Source organism: Bubalus bubalis, chromosome 6 (genome assembly GCF_019923935.1).
Source record: "Bubalus bubalis isolate 160015118507 breed Murrah chromosome 6, NDDB_SH_1, whole genome shotgun sequence".
In the NCBI taxonomy this organism is placed as follows: Eukaryota; Metazoa; Chordata; class Mammalia; order Artiodactyla; family Bovidae; genus Bubalus; species Bubalus bubalis.
The window spans coordinates 48,806,995-48,822,571 of NC_059162.1; the positions used below are offsets into that span (position 1 = coordinate 48,806,995).

The 15,577-nt window shown below is 45.9% G+C and overlaps 1 protein-coding gene and 1 long non-coding RNA gene across 11 annotated transcripts in view; one reads left to right on the plus strand and one right to left on the minus strand.

Annotated features, from left to right (window-relative positions):
• Positions 1-9,986, minus strand: part of SLC44A3 (solute carrier family 44 member 3) — an 83,284-nt gene extending 73,298 nt beyond the window's left edge. For 2 of the 10 annotated variants that reach the window (XM_006057560.3, XM_006057559.3), the window contains exons 1-5: positions 9,541-9,679; positions 8,979-9,086; positions 5,255-5,397; positions 2,664-2,800; positions 1,673-1,766 (exon numbers count right to left, since the gene is read on the minus strand). In XM_006057560.3, the coding sequence (XP_006057622.3) occupies positions 1,673-1,766; positions 2,664-2,800; positions 5,255-5,397; positions 8,979-9,086; positions 9,541-9,567 (509 nt within the window). In that variant the 5' untranslated portion in view covers positions 9,568-9,679. The other 8 variants (XM_044944656.1, XM_044944657.1, XM_006057563.3 and 5 more) reach the window with 8 other exon arrangements.
• Positions 9,894-15,344, plus strand: LOC102390188. Its single transcript, XR_006551792.1, has 2 exons — positions 9,894-10,033; positions 14,971-15,344. It is a non-coding gene; the product is annotated as an uncharacterized LOC102390188 (long non-coding RNA).
• Positions 15,345-15,577: the final 233 nt, after the last annotated feature.

Consider the following 15,577-nt stretch of genomic DNA (forward strand, 5'->3'; position numbering starts at 1 on the left):
AAGACTGGCCTGAGACGTAGAAAAGATGGTGATCCGGGGACACAGGGTACAGGGCCAACCCCGCCATACCCTCCCCAGCTTGCTGTGAGCCCTTTAGGTTATTTGCCAGACAAAATACAACCAACAAAGACCTGTTTGCTTAGAGTTACAGGAACCAATGTGGATGCTGTCTGGGTTTGAATGCCAGCTCTTCCACTTGTATAACTTTAACCTGCCTCTGCAACAGCTTTCTCAGCCATAAAATAGGGATGGAAATATCTACAACACACAGGTTTTATGAGGTCCAAGTAAATTAACACAGGTTAAGAGCTTAGAAAAGTATATGATAATTTTTGGGCAAGCATCAGACTCAATAGATGTTATTATCATCAATATCAAGATATAAGCTTCCCAGGGTATTATAGTAATCATCCCATTGATAGTAGGAGGAGGGTTTATTCAACTATGGTTAAATTACAGCCTTAAATATTCTATTCTCTTTCAATTCCTTCTTCAGGACTAGAACACAAATAGTGTTCTTTAAAAAATCCTTCTCAAAAGACAAACACTGCATGACCTCACTTATATGTGGAATCTAAAAGTTTATCTCACAGAAGCAGAGAACAGAATGTAGTACCCACAGGGTGGGGGCGGAAGGGGAGATATGGTCAAAGGGTATAAAGTTAAAAAAAACCTTCTCTCCACATATTAAATCATTTTTGTTTGAGTTACTGGAATATGTTAGTTTTTTCTGGATTTAGTTATGTTTCATTGAGATATGTTTATGACATCTAATAAGAAATCAGATTTTTAAAAATAAGGTATTACAGGTATTCTCCTCTGGAAATAATTCTCTCCTCTTTCAATTACTTATAACACAAAGTATTTTGGAAAAGGACACAAGGACGGTTACCTATATTCTTCCCCCTGTTCTGTTAAAATCTACTCATTTGTCTTAGAACCTGCTATCTCAGCATTTTTCAAGCTGTTAGAAGATTATGAAATATATTACTTTTTAAAAAACTGAAACAGACTAGGAACTATTAGTAAGGAAGACGTCTTGTTTTGTGAGACTTTGTTTGTTTCCATATACATCAGTATGTATGAAGATACGTGTATACTGGAGTTGTGATGTAATACATTTCTTACCAGGAATCCTGACCACAAGTTTGATGAACATTATCCTAGGGAGCTGGCATAATGCCTTGGTTCTACTTAAATTGTGATTATCTTGAAGGGATTTTGCACAGAGGTCTCATTCACTGTAAACATATAATTTTCAAAAGAATGGTAATGCAAAATAAACCCAAGTCCTCCTTCAGTACCTCTCAGCATCCTGATGGTGGTGGTGGTAATTAATTGCATTTCCCCCCTCAGCCTTCTCCATGGCTCACACGTGAGCCATTAATCATGGCAGGGCAACTACTGCTTCACCCTGAGAGCTTTAATTACAGGAGCCCTCCTCTGTGCCAGGGATTGCCCTAGTCTATAGGGATGAATAAGACTGTGAAAGCAGCTTGCTGAGTGATGTTCTCGAGAAGGACCTGTTTTCTATTGTCACTGAGAAAAAAGGTGTGTTGACCATCTGGCCTTGCCCCCCAAGGCCTGCTTCTTATGGAGAAGAGGAAGAGACTCTCACCAAGTACCCAATAAGTTTTGTTAATGGATAAGGAAAACGTTTGAAAGCTCTTACCTTGGGGGAACTGGTAGCCTGGGGCACAGCAAGTCTGCATTTGGAATCTGGGTGTAGTTGAAGGAATTCAAATTATAAACACACAGGAAGGACCCTGGAAGCAGAAAACACACAGGCTATACCATTTTCCTTCATTGTACTTATCTCTCTAGGGGAGCTAGTAAAGAAACCATAGTCATTTTACCCAACTTTGGAAAAGATAGAATAAACCGCTCAGATTTAGAAAACAGGTCTCTGGGTGTCCTAAAGACAAAAAGAATAAGCATCCAGTTGAGATCAAATCAGGTTCTCTCCTTTCCTCTCCCCAAAATGCCAAATTCAACAGTTATAAAATGATTGGTAACAAAATGATTTGAAGATGATTTATTATATAGGCTTGATATTTTTAACCCAGTCTTGCAAATAATTTTTAAAAATCTGGCACCCCACTTCTCAGGCAGATGAAATTTGCAGTGGGCTGCCTCGAATTTCTTATTTCCCTTTGCTTGTTTAATCTGAAAAGCAGGCTCAGAGCAAGTTACATAAGTGCTTTTGGAACAACATACAACTGTCCCACTGGTCAGTGAAACTATCCACAGCCCGAATATTTTAATGAAAGAACATACTTGTCGGCAATTCAACCCGAAGCCTGTGGGTGCCTCTCTAGGACTGGACCTGCCAAGTGCACTTCTCTGACCTCCGTCTGACCCTGCCTTCAGGCCCTCAATGTCTGCTGTTTCCTCCCGCTTTCAACGGCAGACCAGACCCTGGCAGAGAGCAGAGAACAGCTTGGGTTTCAGATGAATTCCAGATAAACCTGAATGCAATTAAGCTCAGGAGAAAATGTTTACGGCCCTTTCTACACAAGGAGAGGCACCCACAAGGAAGGACAATTTCCCACTTTGCAGAGGAAGCAGGGGCAAGGCAGATGATCTCATCTATGTCTGTACAGTTTACCCTGCCACGATCCCCAGCCTTAGGGGGAATAGAGGCCCCATCTTTTGGTACCCACCACTGGTGTTTGCAAAGAGCTGGACCTCTTCCAGGGTATCAAGCTGCTCTTCAGGACAACTGGATACACAGAGAACGGTGGAACTGAGCCTCACATCCTTGACTTCCAGGTTGCAGGAATTCATAAAAAACACGTGCCTAGGAGGCAGATGAAACAGAAGGAGAATGTCGTAGAGCATTTCCTGTCATTGAGTTTAATTGTGGGACTTAAATGATACCCACATGCTATCAAACATGGGAATAATTAAGGTCAACTTTCATCATCAAATACTTCCTGCATAATTTAACAAGTATTATGCCCACCTGGGGTCATCTATGGAGTTGTACAGTTTGGGAGCTGTATTCAAATGTTAACAAAACTTCCCTCTTTCAGATTCAGCATTTTCTGGGATGCTGATAACACTAGGGCGTTCTCCGAGGAAGTCGCCGAGAAACAGAAAGGACTGATAACACTGCCCCGGGTTTGCCAGGTGAGGCCAGTGCATGAATGACTTGTGAAGTCCACAGAAAGCATAGTGTATTCAACTATATCTCAGAGAACAGCTCAACCCAGGGAAGTGAGAAGGGGAGAGGAGGAGGCCGAGGCTGTGAATTAAAGGTTTAGCCCTCCCCCACCTCCCAGTTTGAGCCAGGAAACTCGAGACCCTTCCTGCTGCAGCGGCCCAGCCACTGGGCACAAGAACAAAACTGCTTGTTGCCATTAACGAGGTCACGTGAGGGCTGGCAGCAGCAGCTCCCAGACCCATGCCCTACACTTATCCAGGCTGCTGAGATCAGAGCAATGTCAGGTCAAGAGCCCTGTAGGCAGTCCCCCAGCATAGAGACCTGGAGAAGGGGTCCCAGAAGCTTCTTTTCCCTCAACTGGGGTTGGGGGGGGTGTAACAGGAGATGGGGGAACAGATTTCTCAAGTGTATGATAACTATACACTTTATTCTACTTATTTTATTAAGTTTTAAAAATTGCAGTAAAATACACATGAAATTTTACCATCTTAAAGATTTTGTGTGTGAGCGGCATGAACTACATTCACGTTGTTGTACAACCATCACTACCACCCACCCCACCCACCGTCCCACAAGAATCTTTTCTTCTTGTAAAACAAGCTCTGTACCCACTAATAATAATTCATCATCCCCAAATCTTGGCAACCACCATTCTACTTTCAGTCTCGATGAATGTGACTACTCTAGACAGCTCATATTAGTGGAATCAAAATATTTATCTTTTTGTGATTGACTTATGTCACTGATCATAATATCCTCAAGATTTATCTATGTTGTAGCATGTGTCAGAATTTCTTTCCTTAAAAAGGCTAAAAAAATATCCCATTATATGTACATACATTTTGTTTACTATTCATCGGCTGGACACTTGGTTGCTTCTACCTTTTGGCTATTAATAAAATATATACTTTTCATTTCAAAGAGGATGACTATTTCCCAGCACTGCACTATGAATACAGTGTCCAAAGAGAAGCACAGGTGTATCTGGGAAGCCCCGTCGTCCCTGTGTTTTTTGTGAATGACACCCACAAATGTGGGGGGAAATGGCCCCGGGGCAATCCATTTCCAGCAATCCAAAGCCCTTTACTCGAAAGCAACATTCAGGGGTAGAAGAGGCCTGCTCTGGGATCTGTATTTGGTGACTCCAAACTTATACCCAGGACCTTACACACTTCAGATGTCTTTCCTAGGAGCTGCTTTTGATTATCAAGTCTTGAAGTTATTATAAGGCCTTATCCATCTTAGAAAATCATGGCCAGGGATTACTCTCTCCTTGGGGGATTCCTGTCTCTTCTCTCCCCTTTTGGTTTCTCTTTTGGAGTCTGGGGTATAAGAGTAGGCACCACAGTGCCACAGCTGGGCGTGTAGGCTGGGGAGGGAGTGGGACACAGGTTCTCAGCATCCCCAGGTGGGACTGAGGTATTTCCACATAGAAACAATATTGTGTTTGGTGTATAGTTAGTAACATGATTCTGATACATTGTAGATAATAATGCTTCCCAGGTGGTGCTAGCGCTAAAGAACCCGCCTTCCAATGCAGCAGACTTTAAGAGATGCAGGTTCAATCCCTGGGTTGGGAAGATCCCCTGGAAGAGGAAATGGCAACCTGCTCCAGTATTCTTGCCTGGAAAACTCCACGAACAGATGAGCCTTGCGAATTACAGTTCATGGGGCTGCAAAGAGTTAGACATGATTGAATGACTAAGCACACACACGCACACACATAATGGATAATAATAGTGACAATTAACACTTATTAAGCCTTAGCTCATACAGTGTCTCAGTGGATCCTGAAAACAGCCTTATGAGATAGGTATAATAACTGGTTTTAAAAGATAAAATTTGGCTCAGAGAAGTTAAGTACCCTGCTCAAGGTCACACAGCTGAAAAGCAGCAAGGATTGAATTTGAACTTGGGACTGGCTAGTACTAAAACCTGTGTCCTTACTACCACATCAAAATTTCCTTTTATGAGTTGGGTTGATAGAGTTTTGAGCAGGAAAACAGTTTCCAGGCTCAAAACAACTAATTTATACGAAGTTGTGAAATCTAGCCCCTCTGTAGGTTGAGGACTTACTTCAACACTTACTTTTTTTGAGTCATATCCTGCCCTGAAAGAGGAGCCCCTTCTACTGGGGAGTTCTTCTTGCCACACACATTCCCAAAGCTGTCGTAGCCGAAAAGGAGTCTTCCTGTGGCTCCAGCCGCCACTGAGTAGCCCATGATGAACACCTGGCAAAACCCAAGTGGCACGTGAAAGCCTGGCCAAAGGGCTGGAAAGCAGCCCCCCACATCCTTGAATGCTGATATAAAATGGAACCTGGTAAAATCAAATCTCCCCAGCACGAATGCCCTTCCCTCCTTCAGCAGTGACAACAGCAAGTCAGATCAATTAGGGGTCCCCAGCCTCCATGATCTAATGCCTGACGATCTGTGACGGAGCTGATGTAATAAGAGAAATAAGGTGCACAATACATATAATACACTTGCATTATCCCCTAACCATCTCCATCCCCGTCCGTGGAAACACTGTTTTCCATGAAACCAGTCCCTGGTGCCAATAAGGTTGAGGACCGCTGATGAGGGTGCGCTTCTCTAGTACTTGCTTTAGCAGGTTACGGAGGGACACTAGTCTAAAACTCTGAAGCAGATTCCTCTCTGCTTTCTCCCCTTCTTCCCCAAGAGTCTGTCATTTTCTCTTTTTGCCTGAGATCACCAGGATAACTCAAACTTTTGCCCCTTGTTTTATCTAAGAAACTGGGGCTCTGCTTCTTTCCCTGAGGTTCTATCCAGCCATGCACCTTTCCTCCCTTCCACCTCTCTCTCCTCCTACTTCCTCTTCCACTTTGATTTTTATCTTGTATTTAGGGGACTCTGATCTTCAGGGGTAGAAGCAACACAGTTGAAAAATACCAAAATACTGTCTGTAACAAGTGAGAGAATGGTGCTTTGGAATAAGTGCTTAAAACACAGAAGGAATCTCAGGAATCTTGCTGGACAAGAACATCATGCAATCTGTAGTCACTTTTGTCCAATTTCGTAATGAATGTGGAATATTTAAAATTTCAGCTCAAGTGACTAGTCCCTTAATATGCATTGATGGGCCCTCTACTCAGATTGAGTCTGTATCTTCCCATAATATAAGCTTAGTATCATAAGTTTCTCAATCTGTAATACAGAAAATACCATTCAATATTTGGAAAAAATAACTGTGGTACCAGATGTTCCAAAAGTACATATTCCCAAAGTCAATTATGTTTCAGATACTTTACATTCATTACTAATTCAGGAATCAAATAACAGTCTTAAAGGGCCTACTAAGGGATATGGAAACAAAATCGAGCCCCCAAGGAACTCAGCCTACAAGACAGGCAGGGCTCAGGGCTGAGAAACTTCTGACATCCCAGGGAAGGAGGGCCTCTGCCACTCCTATTCTACCAGCACCTCCTCAACCTCGAGGTCAGACTCCAGGATGAGTGGGTCGCCTGTGCACGTGGACAGATCCCTCACCCTTTACTCTCAGGCTTCGGGTGGAGGGTGGGTGTGTGCCCCTGTGGCTGGCACTGTCAGCTGACCCAGTCCCCAGTTGGTCCCCCTCCTGCTCTTCCTTTCAGGGTGTGGTCAGATTCTGATTGGTTTTAGACTTAGATTGAGGACAGGGGTCCTGGTCTTCCACCCAGATCAGCAGAGATCTAATAATAAAGGGGAGCTCCTGCCCAGGAGGGGAAGGGTTTTTTTTTGGTGGGAGGGGCCGGTGGCTGGAGGGAGGTTTGGATAATCCTGAGTCCCTGTCATACTACCACATTAAACCATTAAAATTGTCTTTCAACTTCAAACACACAATTGCAATTCCAAACAGTAGGTGGGTATACCAATTACGGTGGAGCTATCAAGGAGGTTTCAGTCAATTGTGGGGAGATATGGAAAAAGGAGTCTTGAAAGAAGAGTAAGAGAAGGCAAGGTGGGAGAGGACACTGGGGAGGGAGCACAGGCAGAGACAGCCCAGAACTGAGCGGGTTCTGTTCTGTCTATGCACATATAAAGAAAGGCTGGCACTCTTTCTGTTTGCAATAGACTGTCCCGGTTCATAATTCTGGTCCCTCACCCCAAACCTCCTTTGTTCAGCCCCAGCTCAGGACAGCACCATCAATAATTCCATCCAGCATGGGCTGTGTTCCTGGTCAGGATGTCATAACAAAGACAAGAAAGCCGAACGGCAGAGGCAGAATAACATCCTTGCCCTCTTGGCTGTGGTTTAAAAAAATATTGCAAAAGATATAAAAGCTAGTCACCTAAGGAAGAACTATCATTACTCAAATTTAATATAGCAAAGAGAACATGGGTACATTGAAGTTTTCAGATTTATTTTGCAAATGATATGTAAATTTGAAGCCATTTCCAGCTTTGTGCCACCTCTCTGATGATTCTTAGTTCTCTGGGCTGTGATGGGCCATCTATAAATCCTTTCCCCAGACAACTGCTGGCTGAAGGTTTGATAGTTAGGCACTGGGTTTGAGCTGTGGAGAGGCTAGGGAAGATCATTAACAGTCCAAGTTCAAAGCAGCCAGGAACTGGCAGAACAGCTGCTCCCTGCATTTATATAACAGCAGACCCAGAAAGAAACACCAGCATCTGTGGAAAGTTTAAGAGGAGGTGTTATAGGTATAGTTTTTCCCAACTCCTAGAGAAGAGCTCCAAGGGTCATTATAGAGGCAACACAGAACATTTGATTATGCCTTTAAGGTCCAACCTTCCACTGTGCCTGTTATTCACCTATCTGCGTGAAACCAGTCAGTAAGTCAAGTGAGTAAATGCCTTTCTAGCTTGGAAAGAGACTCATATTTTAGGGTTTATTCAAATTTAAGTCTTTTCAACAAAGGTAATTACGTGGTAGCCACCGTCAGGCTTTATAATCATTTACCATGAAGAAACAGCATGCCTCCATCTGAAATGGATGATTTCATGAACATGATCTTTTAAGAACTTGAGTGAGCCTTTCTCTGCTGTTACATACAACTGTAAAATAAGTTATAAAAGCATCAAGGTTCAGCTTCCAAGAGACTCTTCCAGAACTAAAATGGAAGGTCTACCAGCAATCACACACACCTGGTAACTAGAGTGGGCAAAAACCTTATTACCTATCCAACTAGAGGGTTTATAGCAAAGGCTTGTTTACCTATTAGCTGCTAAACACAAAATTCCAAGAGCATGTTACACTCAGCCAAAGTAAGAGGAATTTATTTCTAGGCTTACCTGGATATCCCTTTGTGAGAGGAACATTTTATTCGGGGGACTGAGACCAGAGGGTAAAAGAACTTCCCCTCAGTGGGCTGGTACTAAGAGGCCTATTGAATGGCAATCTCACTGCAGACGGTGGTTCTCATTTCCTAATGGCGTCTTGTGTTAGAAGTGGCCCATGGTAATAAGCCCGCCTCTCCAATCTACTGAGCCTAAAAGGTTAAGAGATACCTGACTGGTACTTCCGAGAACTGCTGTTTGCTCTGTGGCAAACGTCTCTAGCCGTGGCACAACCTGTTACCTGGTACCACCTGGAACCCTCACCCCCCACCTCACTTCACCTCCGCCCAGGGACGCGATTTATATTTGGGGCACAGCTATTTTGGGACACACACACACACACACACACACACTCTAGTCTCTTCCCTGCCAGGCACCCACACTTTTACACACACACCCACACACACACATCCACACTCTGGTCTCTTCCCTGCCAGGCACCCACACTTACACACACACACACACACACACACACACACTCTCTGGTCTCTTCCCTGCCAGGCACCCACACTTACCAAACCAGTCCAGAAGAGAAAGAACAGGAACAACCATGCCGTATCTGTGCATTTCCTATAAATCTGAGGTCGCCACTGTCTTTGCGTGGGGATTCTTTCTGCGGAATCCTTCCAGAAAAAGAAGGAAAAGTGTTTAGGAAAAGAGGATACTCATACATTTAGGTCCCGACCTAGAAAATGAGCCCAAACTTACTCGAAGACTGTTCAAAGTAACTTTTTTTTTTTAAACGTGGCCGCCCGAAGCGTTCACGAAGCCTTTGAAACACCTGCCGTGTGCGGAACGGGTGAGAAGTTCCCAGCCGCCGAGTGCTTACCTGGAGGCGCACCTAGAGGCGGCCCCAATTTGGCGCCTGGAGGCCAGCCTCTCCCGCGCCTCCGCCCCAGCAGCCGAGTGGGTCCGAGGTCTACCCCGCCAGGTGCCCCAGGGACGCGGCGGCGCAGGGGCGGGAGGTCGGTCCGCGGGATCCCGGGAGGCGGAAGCGTCCCCGCTGGGCAGGTGCGTGGAGGGGCCCGAGCCTTCCCCGCGCGCGATCCCTTCCCTGGGGCCAGGTGCGGGCCTTACCAGGTGCTCCGCTCCGAGGCACTGCATGTTGCCCTTCGCGCCGGGGGCAGCGCACTGGGAGCCCTAGCTGAGCCCGCTGCGGGCCGGCTCGGGGCCCGGCGGCCGACCGGCGAGAAGGGCGCAGCGCCGCCTCGCGGCAGCCTCCGAGCCCCACGGATTTCGCCCTGTGCGCCATCCCGAGCGGCCCCCGGCCCCCGCGCGCACCCGGAGCCGCTCGGGTGCACCCTACGGTCCGAGCGAGTCCCCCCGCACCTCCCCCGAGGCCGGGGCTCTTCGCCGCTCGCCTAAACCACAGCGCGGTGCGACTCCCGACTTGCCCGTGTAGCCCGCTGAAGCGTGAGATCCCCGCTGGCCCCGCCACGACCCTGCGCGCGCCCCCGCTGGGGCCTGATTAGCGTGCGGCCACGCAGAGAGCAAGAAAAGAAAGTCTCAGGAAACCATTGCAGAGGGCGGGCCACGGTGGAATGCCGAATTACATCTACATAGCTAACAGGTGAGTGCCCTTGCCCTGTACCGGGTTCTGTTTTAACCGCTTTCAAAGGCACTATTAAAGAGTCAACCAGGCAGAAACTACCATTGCCCCAATCTACAGAGGAGGCAAACCGAGGCACGGACAGTAGCCATGTAATTTGCTCGGGGATACACAGACAGCAAACTTTAGAGCTAGGAGAGCTGAACCCCGAGACTTGAGGGGTTGTCAAGGTGGTTCTCTTAACACCAGGATGCGGCCCAGGGCTGCTCTCCCACGACGCGGGGAGAAACTAAAGCAGCTGGAGGAACCGCAGGTTCTGGGAAGTAAAAAAGAAATAAAAAGGCTGGGGAATCTAAAGATTGCCTTAGTCTGTGAACATGTAGAAGGTGGGTGGCAGGAGGAGACGCCACAAAGTTAGGTGGGATGAACCAGACTTCAGGTTCTGCTTTCACCGCTCTGTCCCAGTGGTCGCTCTTCACAGTAGAAATGGTAACAACTCAGAAGCCACTGGTGGGGAGTTCTCCCTGGGAATAGCTGACCAACACAGAAGTGCTGTTGGGGTGGGACATTAAACACTGAAGGTGGGCCCCTGCCCCCATTTCACTCTCTCCTCCCCCCACGCACGCACCCAGGGCTGCCAGGTTAGGGTTTCTTTTCAGCCCTGCTTCTCCCTGAGGGCAGAAACCTGGCTGGGGAGTGATCTGGTGTAGCCAGGGAGTGGGAGGGGCACACAGTGGCTCTCCTGTGCCGGAGACTTTGGTTCTGGGCTCATCACCGGCCTCCCACTCCTAAGTCACTGGGCCTTCTGGATGCATGTTTATCAGAGTAGCTGAAATTCCAAGAGAACATGAATTCACAGGCCAAATAACTAGACCTGTGAGGAGTACACTACCATAAAACGACAACAATTGAACAATGTATGCCATCTGAAATACATTGAATAATTGAATAATTAAAACGGATGGACCAAGATTTTTAAATAAGCATGATAAATATATTTAAGAAAGTGAGGAATGACAATAGCAATATAGGTCAGGAAAAAATCCTGAAACTAAAATGAATAGAAACATTAAACACGAAGAATATGATAATAGAATGAATATTCTTTATCAATAACATGGATAAACCATAGACTAAATGTAGCTGATGGAGAAGGAAATGGCAACCCACTCCAGTGTTCTTGCCTGGAGAATCCCAGGGACGGGGGAGCCTGGTGGGCTGTCGTCTATGGGGTCCCACAGAGTCGGACACGACTGAAGCGACTTAGCAGCAGCAGCAGCAGATGTAGCTGAAGAGGAATCAGTGATTGGAAAGAGTAGTTTCAGCAGTTTGCCAGCAAATAAGGCAGCTATTTTTAAAATTTCTAATTAATATCAAGAATAGAACTAGAATAGAAAGGGAATGACATAAAAACAGAGAGGAAGAAATATTTGAAGACGATGGGAATAAATTTCAAGGTGGAAAGAAGGAAATAAACCTCAGATTTAAAGGGCAAGTCTCAAGCCAAATATTTTTATTGTTTTAGGAATTTCTTAAAAATCCACTTTTTGGAGCAATAGATTGACTACTCAAGTAAATTCTCGTCGAAATTACAGCTTCTCCTCAGAACCACACATCAGTCAACTGGTTGCTCACATGACTGTGCCATTCACAGCTCACTTCAAGCCTGCCCCCTGCTGGGTCCACCCATCCTCAACTGTTAAAGGACAAACCTGCCAGTCTAATCAGGCTGCCTGCATTGAAAGGCCCGTCTTATACCAGACCTTAAAGATCTTACAAATATCCTCTCCTTAAAATACATCAAATATATTCATGTTCATAAATTCACAGTAATACTCAACAAAAATAAAGCCTCATTGATTACCTTTAGAAGATTCTAGGGAACTAACTCATTATCAAAAACTGGTAAATGAAAGAATCAAGCACATATCCTTTCTCTTCTACCTGAACCATTCATCAGGGTAATCATGTAACAGATGAAGGAGGTTTCTCTTTATAGAAGTATTCTGGCTTTTAAGTGCCAAAGGAATGATAGAATTTAGGACCTCACAGTTTTCTGAAACAAAAAAAAGGACAACCCGACATCAGCCTCCTCTCAGTGAAGAACACACTGCACCTGTGAAAGAGTTGTGCCAGAGGAGTTCGCGTGAATCTATAATTCATAAGAAATATAGGGAACAGAGAAAACAAGTCAGATGACACCACAGGGATACCATCAGCAAAACCAAGAATGGGACCTCCTGCATACACATGACCTAGTGTTTTAACAACAATAGCAGCAGCGGCAAAACAATTTTCAGAAAGAAAACAGGGAAGGAAAACCTGTAAATTAAAAGAGACTTGGGGAATATTTTAACTAATGGTGTATGGACATTATTTAGATCCAGATTAAACTAACTGGAAAAATAAAAGGAAAGACAACCATTCGGAAGACCATCTGGGAAATGTGAATCCTGATTGGATATTTGGTAACTTGTATTTCTGTTAAGGAATTTGGGGATCTGATGATGTTGATGGTGTCATTGGGGTTAATTCATGAAGGAAAGTCCTGGGCTTCCCTGGTGGTTCAGTGGTAAAGGATCTACCTGCCAAAGCAAGAGACATGGGGTTTGATCCCTGGTCCAGAAAGAACCCATATACAGCGGAGCAACTAAGCCCTTTCGCCACAACTGTTGAGCCTGTGCTCTGCAACAAGAGAAGCCGCCCCAGAGAGAAGCCTGTGCACTGCGACCAGAGAGTGGCCCCCACCCGCCACAACTAGAGAAAGGCCCACACGTGGCAATGAAGACCCAGTGCAGCCAAGAATAAATAAAATTAAATAAAAAAAGGAAAGTCCTTATCTCTTAGATTTACATACTGAAACTTTTACCAAATGATACAATATCTGGGATTTGCTTCTAAAAATTCAGGGCAGAGGGCAGTGGGTGGAGGTGTGGGGGAAAGATGATTGACCAGCAGTTGCGCAGAAGTTGGGGGAAGTCTCCATGGATGGAGGTTCATTATTTTCTCTACTTTTATATGTTATACACTGACACACACACACATGCACACACGTGCACACACACAGAAAACAACACATGCCACATCCTAGCCTCCAGTTAGGAAGCTTCTAACATGTACTATATGCATGTACCTGTTTTTGAACATACTTGCCTTCTCTCCATTTTAACTCCCTACTGCCTCGCCCCGAGGCTCAGCCTGACTCCATCCATTCCTCAGGAGCAACATCCCCTGCTGGACCTTTAAGACAGTTATATCTCCAGACACAACCTATTAGTATAGCCAAGGTGCCAGCTCTCATGGCTCCCCTGCCCCTCAATCTCCTCTTTGACTCCATGTGGACCCCCAGTTTTTCTGTAGCACTTTGGGCATAGAATTTTCTCCTCTTCTGTGTGAATCTATGTATCCCCTCCCTCACGCTGCCTCTTCACCCATCTAATCCTAGGTTTCTCATGATTGTCTTTCCTGATATTCTGCTCCTTATCAAAGGCTTTGGCACCTGCCTGAACTTCTAGCTGCTCTCCACAGATGCTGGGCTCTTGCTCCTTGCCCAGTCAGCCAGAGATGCAACTGAAAGCTCTCAAGTAGCCTGCTTTACTTTCAGGTGTCTGACCTTTACCCTTTGGGTCAGGTCTCCAGGTGCCGACTAAGGCTTGAGCTAAGCTTCAGCTGGTGTGTCTTAGGGATCCTGTACTTGGGGGCCAGCACAGGGGGAAAGGTCTGGTTTCCCACCCTTCATTCCTCTTTCTCAAGCTTCCTCCCTCTCCTCACCAGCTCCTGTGGCCGAGCTCCCAGCATCTTTTAAACCACAGCCTGACGCCCTATTGTTAAAATACTGTGATGTTAGACTATGATAACGGAATTTCTTTTCCAGGACTTAGGGCTCACCTTAGAGAGGCCTGCAGTGCGGGAGACCTGGGTTTGATCCCTGGGTTGGGACGATCCCCTGGAGAAGGGAAAGGCTACCCATTCCAGTATTCTGGCCTAGAGAATTCCATGGACTGTATAGTCCATGGGGTCGCAAAGAGTCAGACACAACTGAGCGACTTTCACTTCACTTCACTTAAAGAGACGGTTAGTAGAGGCTGCAGAGAGACCGTGACCATCGACTCAGGCTTGAGGGTCCAGATCATTCTTCATCTTGCCTCTCCTATCAGTTGTGAAGACATCCCTCAGATTAGAAGCCAGAAATAAGATGGATACAGGGGGTCTTGGGTTTGAACTTTGGTTTTTTAGTTTGGGAATCACTCAAGATGCCCTTGTTAGATAAGGAGGTTGCAAAAGGCCATTTGGCCAGGGGACAGGGAAGGGGATTGGGGAAGGGAGCCAAGAAAGGTATGTGTGCAAAGGAGTCCCAGCCCTTTGGAGCTGGATTGAAGTAATTTCAGGTTAAAAAAGTTGGAGGCTCAGAAAAGTCTTTCTTTTCTCCTTGAGATCTTTGCACTGACATCTGGTCTCTGGGATCTTGACTAATTTTAGCACATCTCCTTTCTACAAGGATTGACTGAGCATTTGCTTTGTACCAGGACTTGGTCAACTCCAGGTGTGCAGACACTAAGCAGGAAGATTTGCCCCTTCAAGGTCATGCTCACTTGGGGTTGGTGATGAGACATGAGACAGGTGATAAGGGTTCTTCACCCAGTTGACGTTACCTGAAGCCTTCCTGAAAAAGGCTGCCTGCGTGGAGAGGCGAAGGATGAACAAGATATGGCGAGGCGAGGAAAGGTGAGGAGGGCATTCTAGGCAGAGGACACAGCAGCGACAGAGGCTGGATGCGTGGGCCTGCACAGACAACCCCAAGCAGTGTAGCAAGACTGAAGGAGGGGTGTGAGGCAGAGAAGGAGGGAAGCAGAGGGGGTGTGGTGACTCTAAGGGTAGACTGTGTGGGGCTGGGCTTGCTGCAGCCCGCTGTTGCTTGTCCTGCTATGCTTATATTATTCCCATTCACCCTCACTTAGGACAGCTTTTGGAGAATGCTCCCCTGCCTGCTGTGCTCTGAGGACTGGAAGGAAGAGAGGCTGGTTTTATCCTTGTATCTCCGAAGAGCTGGGAGCAAGAGTGACAATTTTGCGGCCAGGCTTGGTGGAGACAGCAAGAATCAAGTGAGAAAACTCTTATGGGGAAGTGAGCCATGGAGACCGTCGAGCCGCCAGGTTTCCCCCTAAATGTGGTCTTTGGAACACAGTTGTCCTCAAGCCCTGAGGGGCTTTCAGTTTTCACATTGCAGGCAGATTCTTTACCATCTGAGCCACCAGGAAGCCCATATATTTTAGGTTAATATATTCTTTCAAATGTATCAAGTATTGCATAATAAAATTGTATATAACACATATGTTTTATATGTCACATGTATGAGTTATAATGCATGTTAACATGAACACTCTGAGCCCACCAGCCAATCTCAGAGTTAGAATATTACCGTGCTCTTCCTCCTTGAACACAACCCCTGCCAAACCTTCAATCTCAGAGGTAACTGGTTCTCTGAATTTTATCAGTCTCTTACTTGAGCATACTCACCTCACATTGTCCTGTTCCTTTATATAATTTACTTTGCTTTTTAGGGGA